An 18,807-nucleotide genomic window follows, 5' to 3' on the forward strand; every position below is an offset into this window, starting at 1 on the left:
TTATTATTGTAAATTAGATTCATTCCTCAGTGTAGTGGTTTTTATGGAAAGCAGTGACCACAAACAAACAGAAGGTGGCGGTGTTGTGCCATCGAGCGCCGAGTGTTCCTCAGATTTGAAAAGGAAGAAGACGACACCGGAAGCAACATGGTTCCACTTTAATACAGCCATACTTCTCTTTACTTAAGTTGTTACTGATGGTTTGTTGCGTGTTTGAAGTGTATCTGCGGCTCTAGCAGTTCTAAAAATGCTCATTAATTGAAGCTGTGCTCCGTCATGGCTAAAATGGAGGCTTTGCGGATGCTGGTCACAGAGAGACTGACGGAAGCTGCGGAGGAGATAACCGAGAGGCTGCTGCACACTCCAGGTTTGGGAACACAAAGCACTTAAAAATGACTGCCTCAGTACAGAAATTTAGTAGGGAAACCCACTTTCAGCTACTGTGTTTTTATAAAGGCCATACTGAGCAAAAAGTGGAACTATTTGTTTTACTAAAGCTCCTGTTAGCTCGAGCGTTTCTAGGATTTTTCTCTTAATATGGTGCCGGGGGGGTTCCAACCAGTCGGGGGGTCGGGGGTCATAGGCAGTGGACCAAACCACTGTAGGTACATGAGGAAGAGTTGATCTGTTATTGAAACAAATAGAGTTCACTGACAGTCTGAGGTGCAAACTGGCGTTGGCTGGACTGCAGAGGTGGCAAAAGTACTGACATTCTGTACTTAAGTAGAAGTACAAGTACTTGTATTAAAAAATACTGTGGTAAAAGTTGAAGTACTGGTTCAACTTCTTTACTTAAGTAAAAGTAAAAAAGTACAGGCTCTGAAATGTACCCAAAGTAAGAAAGTAAAAGTAGCTCTTTGGAGGACGTTTCTACCTGTTACTGTTGTGTAAAGCTAACTGAACCTCATTATATATTATTGTAATAATATAAAATAATACACGAGAATAGAAACGTTATTCCAATCTAAATTTTAATCCTAATGAATGCACTCAGCTTGAATCTGTTGTGTAGGACACAAACTGTGAAAGGGAATTTAAACACAGCTCTGTTCTCCATGTCCTCCATAGTAGAGGGTGACTGTGCCTCCACCTAAACACCAACATGAGGATACTCAGGGGTTACAGGGGGATTCAGAAGGTGGAGGAACCCTAAGATCAGCTGTAGTGGCTCTGCATGGGGAGAAGAATCACAGCTTTCTATTGTAGCTGCAGTAAATGATGTTGGTGTGCAGGCTGTGATCAGCTGACCTGCTGCTGCTGCTCTGAGGTTTACTGCTCTGTGTGGATGAACTGAACTCACAAAGATGTAACCCAGTATTTCACAGCTCTCTGAGCTGATCTCCATCCCCTACACTGACAGCATACAGGCTGCAGAAATGTTGGATTCAGTGAATGAATCTCAGCATCAGCAGCTTTGATTCAAACTCATCTCTGCTGCACTGATGTAACCTGTAACTGTGACCATGAACACAGCCTCTGTGCACCAACACAGAGCTTTACTGTAAATACAGTACAACAAGCTGACCTGTTTATTACACACTAAACCGCAGTATTTTCATAGAATCTTTGAATAACACAAAGTCAGCATACTTCAGTTTGTTTTCCAGTCCTTACCTTTAAATCTAACCTCTCTTCTTCCTCTCCTGTCCTCTTTCTCCATCTCTGAGTGAACTTCTCTCTCTTTGCTCTCCCTGAAATACAGCAGCTCTGCTTTTAGCTAGCAGACACACTCTGTGACAAACTGCACACACTTTGTGTGTTTGCTGATATTTGTTGAGCATTTAGAAATGTTGCATTTACCTGTCACACGTTACTCCCTTTATGCTCGCTCCTCTTCAGTAGCTGTTTATGTCCCGCGAGTACAACTTACAGACTTGGTTGTGTCCGCTGTAACCCCTGATTATAGCACTATAAATGATACATTAATTATATGGGTCTGCGTATTTAGTCCCTTTGTAAGCCCCGGTGATGGAGGATACGCCAGTACGATTGTCTCTTATGTTATTATTCCTCCGTTTAGGCTCAGATCGTTTGATGTTTGACCGGAAATACAAACTTCTCTCTGATGTGTTAAAAAGTAACGAGTCTGTTTGAAAATGTAAGAAGTAGAAAGTACTGATACTTGTGTAAAAATGTAGGGAGTAAAAGTAAAAAGTAGTCAGAAAAATAAATACTCAAGTAAAGTACAGATACCTGAAAAATCTACTTAAGTACAGTAACGAAGTATTTGTACTTTGTTACTTCCCACCTCTGCTGGACTGAATCTTAATGTCCCAGAGGTGTTCTGTTGGATTTAGGTGTGGGGGCCAGTTAGTGGTATCAATTCCTTCATCCTCCAGGAACTGCCTGCATACTCTTGCCATGTGAGGCTGGGCATTGTTACAGGAGTAACTCGGGACACGCTGCACCACTGTAGGGTCTGACAGTGGGTCCAAGGATTTCATTGGAATACCTGATGGCAGTCAGGGTGCCGTCGACTAGCCTGTAGGGGTCTGTGTGTCCCTTCATGGATATGTCTCCCCAGCACTGACTCACCACCAAGTCTGTCATGCTGAACGATCTTACAGGCAGCATAACGTTCTCCACGGCTTCTCCAGATCCTTTCACGTCTGCCACATGTGCTCAGGGTGATCCTGCTTTCATCTGTGAAAAGCACAGGCACAGTGGTGGTCCTGCCAACTCTGGTATCCTATGGCAAATGGCAATCAGGCTCTGCGGTGCCAGGCAGTGAGCACAGGGCCCACTAGAGGATGTCGGGCCCCCAGGCCACCATCATGAAGTCTGTTTCTGATTGTTTGCTCAGAGACATTCACACCAGTGGCTGCTGGAGGTCATTTTGTAGCTTTGCAGTGCTCATCCTGTTCCTCCTTGCACAAAGGAGCAGATCCCGGTCCTGCTGATGGGTTAAGGACCTTCTACGGCCCTGTCCAGGTCTCCTAGAGTAACTGCCTGTCTCCTGGAATCTCCTCCATGTTGTGAGACTGAGCTGGGAGACACAGCAAACCTTCTGGCAATGGCACGTATTGATGTGCCATCCTGGAGGAGTTGGATAACCTGTGGACCTGCTGTAGGGTCCAGCTATCACCTGGTGCAGCCAGTAGTGACACAGGCCCTAGCCAATGCAAAACCCACGAGAAAACTGCTAGAAAAGATGAGGAGGGAAAATGTCAGAAGCTTCCACCTGTAAAACCATTCCTGTTTTGGGGGGTTGTCTCATTGTTGCCCTTCGGTGAAACTGATTAACTGCCCCCTCTGCTCCTTACCTGAGCAGATCAGTATTGCAGAAGATTAACTGACATGATGCCAAACTGATTAAAAAGTGTTCCTTTAAATTTTTTTGAACAGTATATTTAACGTTAGAGGGCTGATAAATTCACTGATAAATTCAAAAATTGCAGCGAAAAGTAGCCAGAAGTTCACAGGAGGACTCAGCAGTTCTGAACAGGCCAATCACAATCGTTCCAGGCTGCGTGGACCCGACGAGCAGTTACATTTCTCAGAGGTGCAGGTCAGGTTACATCGGTTCAGAGGCTGGTGGTTTTCCCCTTGAGAAGTGTTCTGCACATTTTGAGATCATCCACAACAAGACGCTCGCTTCTATCTGTCTCACTGTCGTACTCAAAGAAATCCCATATGGGGCTCTGCTGCTTTCTCCCAAATTTTTAACAAAGCAATATTTTTAGTTTTTTTTTCCTCTTAATTACTGTTTTTATTTATTTCAGTTAACAAAAATGTTTTTTCAATTTCAGTTTTCGTTATTTCGTTCATTTTTATCCTTAATGACCTTGCTCCATACGTATTGACCATGATTTGAACCAAAAAAAAAAAAAATTGGATTCATCACTTTATAAGACCCGTTCCACTGATGTCCAGTTCTTGTGTAATGTGGCAGACCTCAGCCTTTTCTCCCTGTTTCCCTTAATTAAGAATGGCTTCTTAACAGCCGCCTGTCCACTGAGGCCATTTCTGGTGAGGCTTCAGTGAACAGTAGATGGATCAACTGAAGGGTCAGATGCATGTCTCAGATCTCGTGTCAGGTCTTTGCTGGATTTATTTCCAACATTTTAAGGACATAACTTTCAGATACTGCTGTAGATCTTTTTTTTTTTTTTTTTTTTAGGCCACTTTTGTCCTCCACTTGTCCAGTTTCCTCAGATGTTTCTAAGTGCACACTGTTCACCATGCTGAGAGATGCCAAGTTTTCAACTAACAATAATTCATTAGGCTGCACCTGCAAGAAGTCCTCAGGGAATAAGCGAGAGCTAAAATAATTAAAGCAATGAAAAAGGTGTCTGCAGTGGAAAATCGGCCATAGGGCTGTCCAGTTTGATTGGTTAATACACTACAGATATGTTTAGCATTAATTTTCTATGTTGTATTTGTGCTTATTATTTTCCTTCTTTCCACCAGAAATGTCACCTGAACAGCAGGGGGCAGTCATACGTAAGCGCCTGTCGGTGTTGGCTGATGAGATATTTCGGATCCTTGAGATAATGATCGGTGGATGTGAGGCAGAGGCCTCCCGTTGTCTTCGGGAGAGTGAACATCAATGCAAACAGCTAAACATCACATTAGAAAATGAGACACATTCACACCAAACAGGTAAATTATGTTAACACTGCTTGAATGTTGTTTTTCTGGTGTGATTATATCTTAAATCAAGCCAATTTTTGTGAATTTTTTTTTACTGTCATTCATGCTCGGCTAGAATTTCTTGCAAATCTGACCAAGTAGTTTTTATTAATCAATAATGCAGGTAAAGCAACACAGCTGAAAGATGTTGAGCTGCACTATGTTAAATGATCCACGCCTCCGCCCATCCAGCCTACAAATAGGGACCTTTTGTTTTTAAATTGACATGAATTTTCTCTTTGATATTTCTTTTAGATAAACTGCTGCTCTTTGGGTCCAGCTGTGAAAAGAACATTTCATCCGAGCACCAGAAATATGATCAGAGAAGGAGCTTTAGTCCACCTCTGAAAGATCCAGATCCACCTCAGATTAAAGACCTGCATACACAGACAGACTCTGAGTTTATCAGCAGTAAGCCTTCACAGTTTCGGCAAACACAACGAGCAGCAGAGGGCACCTCAGCAACGATGGAAACAGACAAGGAAGGAGAGCACTCAGGTGTGCCAGCTGCTGACCTCAAGGTACTGTCAGCAAAAAATCCAAAAGCTGGGAGTGAAAGTAAAGATGTGAATGAGGAACAGCTTAAATCAAACAAAAGAACACTTCGGGCAGGAAGTCATGGTACAGATGTTTACAAAATGAGGGGAAGATCTCATCACAAATGTGCAGCTGGGAAGAAGATGAAAAATCATCTTGAAAGAACAACTACGACAAACAAAAGCCAAAATACTGGAAACAGTTGTTGCAGAGTTTGTGGGAAGTTTTTCCGGTACAGACGCTCTTTTCTGAAACATGCACTGAGGCATGAAAAGAGTGCAGATTTGTGCGGAGTGTGTGGAAAACATCTGGACTCTGACGAGAGTTTAAAATTTCATTTAAAGACCCACAGCGAGGAAAACGGCTGCTGGGATCAAACTGATGGCAAACAGTCAGAGACAGAGTGCTCTGATGCTGAGAGTAGAGCGGGTGAGAGTGATGAGGACTGGAAGAAAAGTGAAGGGAGTGATAGTGAAGAGAGTGATAAAGGGGACAGCAAACAAAAGTCAAAAAGAAAACATAAAGGACACAAGAACAGGGATTTATCCCATCAGAAATACTGCTGTAAAGTATGTGGAAAGTTTTTCTGCTACCGAGCCTCCTTCTTGAAGCATGTCCAGGAAGATGAGAGGGATGCGGATCTGTGTGGCATGTGTGGGAAACATTTTCAGACCAAGGAGAGCTTGAAGCTTCACTTGCAAACTTACATCCGAACAAATGACTGTGAAGTTTGTGGCAAACATTTTGAAGGCCACAAACAGCTGGAGATGCACATGAGAACGCACACGGGAGAGAAACCCTTTGTCTGTACTGTCTGCGGGAAAGCTTTTGCTCAAAATGGAAACCTGATGGGACACATGAGAGCCCACACGGGGGAGAAACCATACGTTTGCAGCGTGTGCAGTCAGAGCTTTAGCTTTAAAGAATACATGAGGGCTCACATGAGAATCCACACAGGGGAGAAACCATTTCTTTGCAGCGTGTGTGGGAAAGGTTTCAGGCAAAGGGGGACTCTGAAAACACACATGATGATCCATACAGGAGAGTCCACGCACCAATGCAAGATCTGTAACAAAAAGTTCTACAAAAGTGGAGCGCTGAAGATCCACATGAGGTCCCACACAGGAGAGAAGCCGTATCTGTGTAACGTCTGTGGGAAAAGCTTCACTGCTGGAGGCTCGCTCACCAAACACATGGGTGTGCACGAAGGAGAGCGCACACACCGCTGCAGCGCCTGTGGGAAAACATTCCAGAGGAAAGACGAACTGAAGAGACATGTAGAGACTCACAGGGATGAATCCATCCAGCTGATGAGTCTGTAATTAGGTGCTACTTTTTAATATTCATCAGGTCACAGGGAACCCTCTCAGGGGTATGCTTAGACTTCATTTGAGTATTTGAGATAAACATGCACTTTTTCAGAAACTACAGGATGTTACCTTTGAAATAATGTCTTACTTTGGGCTTAGAGTCCTTCTGTTTATAAGATTTCCATTTGAGCAGGTGAAAAATTCACACATTCATGTGAGTAAAGTAAACCTAAACCAACAATGTTAGAAAATAAGCTAATGTGTTATATTTCTGAGAGTCAGGACAGAACGTTAATATCTTTTTGATGCCAAGTGGAAGTGATTACTGAATTCTTTGATTGACAGGTGATTAATCAGCAAATTAAAGTGGACCCTTTATGCTTTTCCTTGGTAACATGGCCAAAGTTTCAAATAATGAGGTCAGCATACAGGGCTTAACAAATGTATTAAACCAACTCTCATTAAAAACAGATTTCTAAAATATTTGTGTTCTTATCAAAAATAAAATTATATTGTTGTTTATTAGTTAAATAAACTGGCACACTGGCCTTCTCTGAGAAGTCAGAAATTAATCAAGCATAACGTTCACCCACTAAAACTATTTTTTTTTTTTTCAGTTCAAGGATGCAAGTAAATAACTGTAATTTGGCATCTTGTTTTTGTAACACAGTAAAGAAATTTTAGCTTTAATAATGTTATTTTCATTAAAGTGCTTGTACACACTGGTGTATGAAACTTTACAGAAACATAAAAAAACAATTTTGATAATTACAATACTGCATACACCTTACATTGGGTGGTGGTCTAATAAATTTATTAAGCACTGTAATATATTAAAAAATTAAACCCTGTGAGCCTAAAAGCTCAAACTTAAAAGAAAAAAAAATCTTTTTCATTGGATGTTTCTGATCATCTCTCATTTGTGAGTCTTTGCTTCTTCATAACCAGCCTGTTTGCCTTTTGATGAAATAATTCTATTTGTCAGGATTATGATTTTTTTTATATTAAAGTTGCTGGTTTTCGTAATAGAGAAATTATACACAAAATGTGTGTAAAACATTCTGATATTTATTTCATGCTGTGAGCTTTTTTGTACTTATATATAAAATGAAATGCATTAAAATAGTTTTGTATGATTTCACAATTTCACATCTTTTATTTCTAAAGTTGCATAAAGTGGTGCTACAGTTTTTAATTTAAAAAACAAAGAATTTCCAATAATTGTGATAACTGAATGAAGCGGTTTCGAGCGTGCCGTCCTCGTCCTCCTGTGACTTCAGCCAGCAGTAACACAGTTTCCACCAACAGCGCCGGAGACGACGTCGTTGATCTGGGTGCCGACCAATCCGGTATGGAAATCTCAACGGTGACAGCTGTTGTTTTTATTATTTTGTTATTGTTGACAAAGTGACAGGCATGTATTTGTTATTTTTCCACATTTATTTAATTACTGAAAGACTTGCTGAGATCATCGTAGGCAAAAGCGTTTCATCGTGGCTCACGGGAGCCTCGAGGAGTTTGATTCTTTTGACACGAACGTTACAAAGAGCAAGATGAAGGTTGTCGATCAGGAGCAAAACTGTCTGAGACATTTATGTTAGATTCAACTCATTGTCACTGTGCACACAATGAAATGATCGTTCCAGGTCACTCATCTAGAGACCAGCATCTGTGATCACGCAGCCAGAGACAGGCGCTGCCGTTAGGCAATGTGGTTTAAGTGTCTTGCCCAAGGACACAACGCAGCGCAGGGACAGGGGCTCGAACCAGCAACCTTCCAGCTACAAGGCAAGTGCCTACCCACTGCACCACTGCCACAAGTTATGGTTCCATCTTTTTAAAAAAAAAAAACTTCATGAAAAGTTTGTTGGTTACAGAATGGAGAGAGTTGCATGAACAGAGTTTAGTTAAGAGTGTGACTGTAGCATTGTGGGTCAGAAGTAGCAGAGGAGACCCCCAAATAACCTTATTCTGCATGTGGTCTAAGAGGTGTACACAGTAACGGTCTTTACGTGTTTATACTGTGCATAATGCTGCCTTTAAATGGAAAATGAGCCTGTTTTTAGTGGCATTATTCATTGGTGTGAGGTTTTGAAAAAGACTGAGCTGTATGCTGTAAACCTTTAGGTCTTTTTTCCCTTCTAGTTTTCACAGTATCTGCTGAAGAGCGATGACATGAAGCCCTCATACATCAGTACGATGCGTGGCCATTATTTCACTCGGCCCACGCAACCAGAAAGTGAACTCAGACTCGACTCGCAGAGGTTCAGTTTAAACACAGTTTATTTTTCTGCTTAAATAATTACTTGGATCATCCAGTGTAGGCTATGTTGGTTCGTCATACATGTCAGTACCAGATTTATCATCAACAATGGATGCTTAGGGTGGATTCATATGAAAAAGACAGAAAACTGATTTACACATGAACAGAGATACATTTTTAACAGCGGACAGTGATTTGTGTGTGATTACAAAGATTTAGATTTGGGTGATGTGGCTAAAAATGAGATTCTCTGTTCTTGTGTAAATGGAAGCAAATAAGTCATCAAATCATCAAAGTAAAAGTCCCCTTTTTAAAACCACAATAGACCTAAAATCCTAAATGTACACTTCTAATATGCATGGATTTCTTTTGATGTTACACACAGACACACACACACACAGGGTTGCTGGCGGTTTGGCGTTAACGTGATTTGCCGGTCTGCAGAATGCAACGGGGGACAGTGTCGGTACCTTCCTGTCGCATAAGAAGGAAGCTGTACTATCACCACTAGGATGCAGAGCGTGTGATTTCATTTGTAAAAAAAACTAAATTAAATAAGCAGTTTTAGATGAAAGATGTGTGTGTTACTATGAGTACTCACACAGACAGAAGTACCATCAGACCCTCTCTAACTGTATTACAGTGCTTTGAATTAGGAGAAAGAAAAGTGTTAAAAATAAAGTGACGTCACATGCAGCAAAATATCATCTCTCTGAAGAATGGCCCTCAGAGCGGAGTAGCTGTTGGCCTTAAAGAAAACGTCCTCTGTTTAAACTCGAGCAGTGTGTTTTTTTCTTTCCTTCTCCATTCATTTTATTCACATACAGCTTTTTTTGTTCCTTTTTATATTTGGGAAGAGCACGTCCGGTCACACAGTCAAGGCTGCACAAACAGTGTCGACCTCTCGATACAAATGCACCGACTCTGCAAAGCTTCATCAACTCAAATCAGTGCATAAACAATCTGTGAAGCTACTGATTTTTAAAGATTTTATACAGTGTCATTTATATACAACAAAAACACCCATTTACTATCATCTCTCTCTCTCTCTTTTTTTTTTTTTTTTATAAAAGAACCACATGGTACACCCCAATACTGTGGGTCCAGGAGGAAAAAATAAGCCATACAAGGCGAGTGTCTGACAGAGTGAAGTCTTTTTCCCCGCTGTTTGTGCCGTCTTTGGTCACAGACGTAATTCGTTCGCTGAATATTAAATTAAAGAAGGTTCCAGCTCACGTCCATGCGTGTCCTTCGGTGGTGTTTGGTGAGTTTGGTGACATGCTCATGCGAAATCAAAGAAAAGTAACTTGTCTTGCTGAAAACCATGCGTTGTAAAGCGAAAGCTTCAGACACGTGTTGGCTCCTGGGTTTCATGGGCTCCGGTCTGTTTTTCCTCCCAGGGTGTGTGTGGGGTCACAGGTGGACGACCGTGGACCTGAAGGGTAAAGGGTCACAAGATTATACTGCAAATTGAGTTGTAAAGGTTGCATTTACTCACTGCATGATATTATGATACAAATTGAAAGAACAGCCTTGTCCTAGTTTATCTCCAGTTGATATCTCATCAGTACAACACACAGACACTTTGGACATGAAGCCATGGCAGTTGTTTCTTCGCACTCTGTTGGTACCTTTAGTTCATTTTGGAAAGTTTAAAAACTGTTTTACAGGAAATATCCTCCAAAAGACCCAACCAGATGACTGCCCCTCCCTGAGCCTGGCTCTGCTGGAGGTTTGTAGGGCCTTTACCTTATAATATAAAGCACCTTGAGGTGTCTGTCGTGATTTGGTGCTATATAAATAACATTTCTCAGTTCTTGTTTTTATACCCAAAAATGGCCGATTACATGATGGCTTCATATTCAGCATACAGACATCTGAGTGGTGGTGTCTGTAACTCTCAGCAAGCAAGTCTTCAGCTAAATATCCCACAGTATTAAGCAAGCAAATATAAGGTTGATCTTTTTTAGATTTACAAAGATACACAATATTTATGGGCTACAGATAAAATTTTGGGTAAATTACTGGAGTTTTTATTGTCTTTATGAGCGACCTCTTACCAGGTGTAGTTGAGAGCTCTACTGTTATGATTGACTCTTCTTCCCCTGCTTCTTGTTGGCACCGTCTCCAGGCTTGGCAGCGGAAGATTAAGAGAAGCAACGAGGAACCAAAAAAAGAGAGAAACTGTCAGTGTTGAACTCAGGCTAGGCTTAATCCACGAGCGTTAATGAAGCACAGTTTGGTTCATCTTCTACATCAGGCAACATGCTGAAGGGAAGATTAAATGAAGGAGAGAAAAATGTTAAAATTACTTCATCTGTACGGCTGCAAATAAAATCACACATGCTCAAAATAGAGGGTAAGACATTCTATATTAGTTGAATCACTTGATATTAGTAGTTCTCAAACCCAGACTAGTCCCAACCTCTGGAGTGAAGTTTGAAGATTGCTGCTGCTACTGAGGATCCACACAACACAACCACTGCAAGCTACTCAGACAGTGAGACTGCTGTTTGGTTCACGGCAGGGGGGCTCTGATGAGAGCTGTGAACCTCAACCGTATGCAGATTGTTGCGATGAGCTACCGAGCTGCACGTCTTTGTGCTCCGGCTTAATTCACGTGTTCACACACAACTACAGCTTCATGCAGGCACACGAGCAAAGACAGCTCAGCTCACTAAGTCAGGCAGTTTGTTTTAACAGCAACCTCAGTTTTCCCTCTCTGAGGCTCCTCCTTGTGGCCGTGTCGGGAGCGCTTCCCCCTCTTCTTGCCCTTCCCCCCTGTGGTTCTTGCTGCTGCTCCTGATGAAGAAGCAGCATCTGCTCCACCTGAAGCTACACAAACATCTCCTCCAGCAGCAGCAGCTCCTTCTGCTGCAATAATTTCGCCTTCACTTTGCCTCCTTTCCTCTGAGCTGAACACACGGCGCACAACCTTTCTGATCACCTGCAGGGCAGAAGTGTGTCAGGAGGAGGAGGGTGGGGGTATTGAGAGGAGAAGTGATAGAAAGGAGGATGAGAAGGATACATAGACGTGTGTGTACAAGTCAGTGAGAAGGTATGTGATGAAGTCTGTTTGTTGGCATCATTGTGACATTGAGGTCCAATCCTAATTCCCTTCCTTGGCCCAAACCATCCATTTTAAAGCGTAATGGTCATCTTGTCCTTCTAGCCAGCATGTGGACAGCCATTTGGAAGATTAGATAACCACTTGATCCCAAAGCCAATAGTGGAAATGAACTGTGCTTATGTAACAGGTCTTGTCTTGCATCGTTCACTTTTGCCATATTCAATTGTACTGTGGAAACACTGGTGCTGGCTGTGTGTGTGTGTGTGTGTGTTGTGAGATGAGAGAGGCAATGGAGGAGAAAGAGGACGATTACTTTTCTGGTGACCAGATTCCCGTCTTCATCTATGAACTGCTCCTCTGTCACAGACTCTCCAGGAATGTTTCTGGCCTCCTCTCCCTGGGGTGAAAGTTTCAATATGGATGGAAAAGTGAGAGAGGTGCAGAGGGCAAAGGTGCAGGTTGTGTTAGCTGCAAGACTGTTATTCATCTGGCAAATAAAGCAACGCTTCCAAACAAATCAGAACGGATGCAAAACCAGGATTATTTGTAGCGAAGGGAAGTTTTTTAAAGTTTAATTTCATACCTATGGTCAGATAAGCAGGGCTTTCAAATTATGCCGGCGGCAGGCGCATTTTCCACCTACTCCACCACTCTGCGCCGTCTACTTTTTAATTTTCCTAAAAAGATTTTTTGCGCCGTCTGCAGTCTCCATTTCCAGCGCCATGTGGACGCACGTTGCAATATTTATGTTCTTTCAGTCGGAGCTATTTGATTGGTTCACGACTGCCATGTGACTATTCATATCGTCTGCTGCCGTCACGCCTTCGGTCTCGGTCATAAGGTGCCTGCTACTTTGGCATGCCCCCCTACTACTCCAAAACAATTTGAAAGCCCTGGATGGGATAAATATACAGCAAATAATAGAATAAAAATATAATTCAACTAAAATTACTGCAGCCCGCACACTGTTTCAGTCTGCAGCAGCAAAGACACTGGGAACAGCAATGCCAACAGTTATACTACAGAGATATGAAAAAAATGAATTCTCCATGTCAATCACTGTTCCTTTAAAACAGCTTCGGGGGGGCGGGGGTTCATACAGGGGAAAAAAACCTTCATCAAATCTCATTTTGAATGAGGCAACATCTCATTGACAAACACTTAAAACCACACAGATGCAATAATCAATAATCAAACACAGAGACAGTGTTCTTTGCTCAGCTGATTGGCTGGAAATAAACAATAAAAGAAGAGGTTTGACAGCTGAAGCAATAATAGCAGAAAATGTCACAATGTTTTGGGTCAGCTGTCCTAAATGTAAATATATCCCAGTTTAATCTTGTTCAGCTGTAAGAAGGCTTCACAAATCTGCTGTTTTTAACCATTTTCTGACTTTTTTTTAGACCAAGCAATTATCTGAAGACTCCCTGGAAACAGTCAGTGCATCAGTAATGAAAATATCTGAGCTGCTTTTAGTTGATGCTTGTTTGTAGTTTGAATTAAGCAGCAGGACTGTACTGACTCTTGTGAGATTAAAAAACAAACACATTGCAGGCCACCTTTCCTTCTAGCATCAGAATAAGCTTTAAACATTCCTTGCAGTAAGTGAATGAACTGTATGTAGCTGAGCAGAAGCACCAGCCGGGTAGAAAAGCCCAAACCGGTCAAACAGGCTGAAAATGTAAGGCTCATACTAGCAAGCAGTTAGCAGAACGTAATGCTACAGCAAAGCTAAACATATACACACCTATAGTCGAGTTTCCATTTAAATTTAGAGTTTTTTTAACATAACTGTAGAAAACTGGAAAAAGAAGATGCTCATTACTGCACATTTCCATCATCTGCTCTCAAACTTAAGACGCAAAACAATCCCTGATAGAGGACATGAAACCAAACGCTTTGGGTCATGTGTTAATCTGTGTCTTTGTTTCCTGACACAGATCCTGTTTCCTGTTGTCTCTTACAGCTGCACACACACACACACACACCATGTTAACAAACCTGCACAGAAACACTGCTACTGTCATGCTCAGCACACACAGCAGGTCATTTCTGTTGGGTATCTTCACACACTGCTGGCCCACTGCACTCTGCCTCAGTATCTCCACACAGCAGGCCTAACAGACCTTGAGTACGACCCGCCTGCGGAACACCCTGGTAGTGACAGTGGTCTCCTCATCAGAGCTGGACTCTTCATCTCTAACGCTCCCCTGATGAAGGCAGCCCGGCAGCAGCGTAACAACAGAGTGTGTGGGATTCATATAACATTAACATGACTGAGCTACTCTCAGAGGCTTAAATATTTTAAGCCCACACAACAGCACGTGAGAATAAGACAAAATATAGTTGAAGATTTTTTCAAGGCCTCAAGACATTATTAAAAAGTTAACTGTCAGCATTTCTCTGTGAAGGAACAATTCTCACCTGGACTTTGTGCTGGGACCTGTCGCCTCCCTCCTGTCCTCTGCTTGGTCCCGCTGTGCTGCTGTCCTCCTGAGATTCCTTCCTCTTGGCCTCCTTTCCCATCCCTTCCCTGGCTGCTTCAGTGTGACCTCCGTTCTGTTTGCTGGTCTGAACCTGGGGCTCCTCCAGCGAATCAGCTAGACTGTTGGGGCTGGGTGAGTTAAATATATTGAGGAGAGGACATCTGGGAGCAAAGGGGCCTGACAGTCAATCACAAATAAAATCAAGTCCTACCTGCCCTCCTCAGAGCCGGGGCCACGGCCAGGGGCTGCTGACTCTCCGGTTGCGCCAGACATCTCACTCCTCCTGCCTGGAACTGAATAAATGTCTTTTTCTGCTTGCCGTACTTGTTCAAGAATGGCATTCACAATCTCCTCTGACACCTCCTCTTCCTCCGTGCCTTCCTCCAGCTTTAAATCCTCCAGCAGACTCTGCAGCCTCTCCTGGGTCATCTCCTCCTCTTCTTCTTCCTCCACTCCATTTCCAAGCCCAGTGTCTGATCCAGCTTCCTGCTTTACACTTCCTCCCTGACTCTCCAAAACAAGCTGGCGTCCTGCTGCTATTTCTTCGGTCTCCTTTCCTGATCGCTCTACCGACCTTCTGTCATTATCGGGCCTCTCTACACACACCAGCCCCGTTTCTGTATCTTCAGGACGAACAATGGGCAGCTCTGCGGAGCTGGTGCCTGGGCCTGGGGCCACTGTGAGGGGGTCGCTGCTGGAGGTACTGGTGGTCTGAGTGAGAGAGAGGTCGCTAGGTCTAGTAAGCGTGACGTTGCTAGGGGACTCTACGCTAGGATCTCCTTCGCTAAAGAAGTCGTCTGAGCGCAGCGGAGTAGGGGGCACATAGTTGAGGTCTGAGGGGGTTTGGAGCTCCAGATCTATATTGTCGTAGCCTGGGTGGATTGCAGGAGTAAAGGATTAGAGGGTAAGAGGATTGAAGAGGGGGGAAAGATAAAAGAGGGGTTGGAAGAGGGAGGGAGGAAGAGGTAAAGTGGTGGAGGTGATGAAATGAGAAACATTTGTAACATTTAAAGGTAGAATCTGTTCAAAAGTCAGAGGTCTAACTATTTAGGAAGCAGAATAAGATACAAACACAGGGTGGACCTTTGTCTGTTTACACCCACTGGTAACTTCCTGGTAACTTTAACTGACAGATGATGCCGACCACCAGCTGTCATCTCTGCTAAACGTAGCCACTGAGCTGCACCTCTACACTGTGTTGGTGGTGCTGCTGCCCATCCAGTTTGGTGAGTTCTAGTATTTTTACCTTATGTTATTTGCTCTGCGTTCTTCTCAGCATGGAAACAAAGTAGAGATTAAAGGACAGATAGGCAAGACTTTTCTTACGAGATGTAGGGCTCGGCCCACTTCTGGTGGTGATTCAGATCCAGATTCAGGAATTTCTGGAAGGATTCTTTGCCACTCAGACACAAAATGCCCAATTAAAGCCTCGCAGATATAGGTTGAAATAAGAGAAAGAGGTTTTAAAAAAGTACTTGTGCCATTACTCTTACAATCTATGGATACAACTTGTTACATCCATCTTTTATATCAAATCTGCAGTTTACACATGGAGCAACATCTGAGTTTGCCTGCTGAATGTGAGTTCAATACTCCCCTCGTTAGCTCTAATTTAGTCTTTTTTAACTCCTCAGTTATATCTGCACAGTGTGACCTTCTTTAGCTGCTAAGCACACATATACACCTAAAAAGGTCACAGTACGCCCTCAGCTGAATTCTGCTGACATGCCTTTACAACTATGAGTAAAATTAAATCATGCAGGTTGGTAATAAAAAAGTTAAACATCCACGTCACTGATGAGTTATTGCAGCTAAAGGTTTGACTTAATGATCTGGTTAACAGCAGCTTAGTAATTCTGCAGCAGTCGCAGTAATTAGCACGACACAGAGGGCACACTCATTCATCAGCTTGTGCAGTCAGTTTTAAAGCTGTCCTGAGTGAGTTCATTAATCCACTTCTGCACCTAAAGAAAACATCTCTCCTGTTTTGTACACTATAAGATATTTTTGGACGTTCATGATTGCAGTTCTCTCTGACTGTACTGTGCCAGTACCGGATTGTCTTTATGTGTAAATGCTACAAACATCTCATGTTTGTTGTGTTGTTGTTTGCATCTTGTTCTGCTGCCCCCAAGTAGAAAAAGAAAGAAAGTGACTTTTGAACCGGTCCTACCGAGAAACATGACCACATCGAAAAGTGATGGAAACAGAGAAATACACAGAATATAAAAACCAAAAAATGTGGCATATACTGTTGTTGTATCCTAAAATTGGCACTTGAGTCAGACGAGTATTTTTGTAAAATTATGTCGCCTCACTCAAATAACTGACATCAGTGAAATTAGTGAGGAGGGAGACTTCATTACAGCACGAGAAAACGAGCTCGACTTCACTGTCACTAATCAGGTCAGTTTATGAGCTAAAGGTCGAGAAGAATTCAGGTAGCTTAGTTGTATTGGCTCAAAGGCTCAAAGGCAGTGATACACAGAGTAACCAACAGGCATCTAAATGTACACCTCAGGAACCGAATGGTCTCGCCTGAAGTAAAGAGGGACACCGGGAGGGAGGGGTGATGGTGGAGGGGACGGGGGAGGTGGAGATAGAGACTGATGATCTAGAGGTGGAGAAGAGGAGGAGGAGGCACATGTTAAAGATGGAAAAGGAAAAGAGGGGGCATGAACAGGAGGAGCTGACAAGGTGGGAGGAGAGGCACAAGGGAGGGAAGACTCAACAGATGTAGGAGATGCAGAATGAGGAGGTGGTAGAAGATGAAGTGTTGGGAGGGAGGAAGAAAGAGGACACAGGGGCATGTAGAGGGCAGAGGGAGGAAAGTGAGGGGAGAAGAATGAAGGGCAGCTAAAAGGACTTTGAGGGGACGAGGGAAGAGGAGGAGAGTAAGGCAGAGTGAAGAAATGAGGGAGAACAGGGGCAACAGGCAGGATGTAAACAGGAGGTGTGGAAGGAGGAGATGGGAAGTAAAAGACAGAGGAGGACGGTAAAGTGGTGATATGGGTGGGGTGAAAGGGAGGAGAGGAAGATGAAAGGGAGGTGGTGTGCAGAGGGGAAGGCTGAGACATTTGAGGACTTCTAAGATGTTTTGGAGCTGTTGCAATTAGCAGAGTTCACGAGACACAAAACAAGAAGCACAGAACAAATGTTAGACAAAAATTAGATCAAAAGACAAAACGTAAAAATAATCAACACGCAGACAGTGACGTGAACGTGTGACTGATGAAGGCTTAAAGTTTACAGAAGCTGCAGAAGCAACAATATTGAGCACGAGACTCGTGGGATTGCTTATCTCAGCTGATAAGCAAGAAGAGGCTTCATAGTCAGCAGCAGTATCGTCTCGTTGGACACTTCACCCCAGGGCGGTAAAAATAAGTTTAGATCGCCCTCGAGGAGCGAGTGGTTCTGCAGTCTGGGAGGTCTGAAGTGAACGATGTTTATAAAAAGAAAGGGCAATGCTTGGGAATGCTTAAAGTCTGGATTCTATAAATTCAGAGGTCCAATTCCTCCTCTCTCAAAGAGAACTCCAGACTTTTACTAATTTTATGCAGCGGATACTGTGTTTGAAATGCAATCATAAAGTTTTGTGACTCTGTCCATAAAAACCCGCAGCTGCTTTTCTGTAGATCGCTCCATAGAAGTCGAGTTCTGACCACGTGCACACTGGATCTCACTGGATCTCCTCCAGTGTGTCAAAACAGTGACTCTGATAATTTTCCCTAATTCAAGATAAAGTCACAGGGATCCAAACCAGATGAGAAGGGCTGGTGATTTTGTTACTCCTGCCTTTTCAATCTGAGATGCACCGCCACAAGATAGCTTCCTCCAAGATGCCCGGAGAGGACTCCCCATTCCTCTGAGGCACCTACGGGATGCCTAATCCCGTCCCCCAGGATCACAGCTCAATTTGATGAGGTTACCTGTGCAGGTGGCCGATGAGTTGCCAGCATTTTTTGAGACTTCTGCATCATCAGTTTAATTTTTCCCAAACACATCAGTCCTTCAGGTTTTTCCAGTTCTTTCTAAACTGTTCTTTGTCCCTCATGTCCATTCTAACAGTGTTGGCAATTTTGGTGAAGAAGAATCTGTGGTTCCTATTGAGGCAATGATTGTTATTCTGTCAGTGATTGATTCAAAACATGCAGTGAAAAAGTAACGAACTGTGCAGGAGGAATCGATGTTACTGCACAGATCAATCACAACAGCTGCGGGCTGCACCAACGTGATGTTTCTAGAGTGATGCACGTCAGGGTAGGGCATAGTCTTCCAGAAGGATCTGTGGTTAGGATGCACCTATGGTGCAGGTTTAATGTAGAAGTATAAATTCCGCTTGTGACTGTGTGATCCTGGGGGACAGTTTCACTGTGCAACAACAACAAAAAGAGGACGAGCATGAGCCTCACCACACTGGTGACCTCCTGGACAGAGAAGACAGATGTTTGAGAGAGCAGTAAAAGAGATCATCTATGTCCAACATGAACAAGCATCACTGAGCAGAGG

The 18,807-nt window shown here is 43.1% G+C and overlaps 2 protein-coding genes across 2 annotated transcripts in view; one reads left to right on the plus strand and one right to left on the minus strand.

The window, feature by feature from the left end:
• The first annotated feature begins 142 nt into the window (after window positions 1-142).
• On the plus strand, window positions 143-7,502 carry LOC115798632 (zinc finger protein 2-like). The gene is made up of 3 exons (XM_030755543.1): window positions 143-367; window positions 4,411-4,602; window positions 4,888-7,502. Exons 1-3 carry the CDS (start codon window positions 277-279, stop codon window positions 6,489-6,491), a joined length of 1,887 nt encoding a protein of 628 aa, XP_030611403.1. The 5' UTR covers window positions 143-276; the 3' UTR covers window positions 6,492-7,502.
• A 1,242-nt stretch (window positions 7,503-8,744) lies between these two features.
• The window catches only part of LOC115797925 (ankyrin-3-like), a 163,026-nt gene continuing 152,963 nt past the window's right edge, over window positions 8,745-18,807 (minus strand). Inside the window, exons 43-49 of the mRNA XM_030754507.1 lie at window positions 14,510-15,170; window positions 14,237-14,426; window positions 13,939-14,022; window positions 12,126-12,209; window positions 11,450-11,689; window positions 10,803-10,874; window positions 8,745-10,177 (exon numbers count right to left, since the gene is read on the minus strand). Coding sequence (XP_030610367.1) covers window positions 10,827-10,874; window positions 11,450-11,689; window positions 12,126-12,209; window positions 13,939-14,022; window positions 14,237-14,426; window positions 14,510-15,170 — 1,307 coding nt within the window. The 3' untranslated portion in view covers window positions 8,745-10,177; window positions 10,803-10,826. The remainder of the gene's footprint in view (window positions 10,178-10,802; window positions 10,875-11,449; window positions 11,690-12,125; window positions 12,210-13,938; window positions 14,023-14,236; window positions 14,427-14,509; window positions 15,171-18,807) is intronic.

This window comes from Archocentrus centrarchus, chromosome 19 (genome assembly GCF_007364275.1).
Source record: "Archocentrus centrarchus isolate MPI-CPG fArcCen1 chromosome 19, fArcCen1, whole genome shotgun sequence".
NCBI lineage: Eukaryota > Metazoa > Chordata > Actinopteri > Cichliformes > Cichlidae > Archocentrus > Archocentrus centrarchus.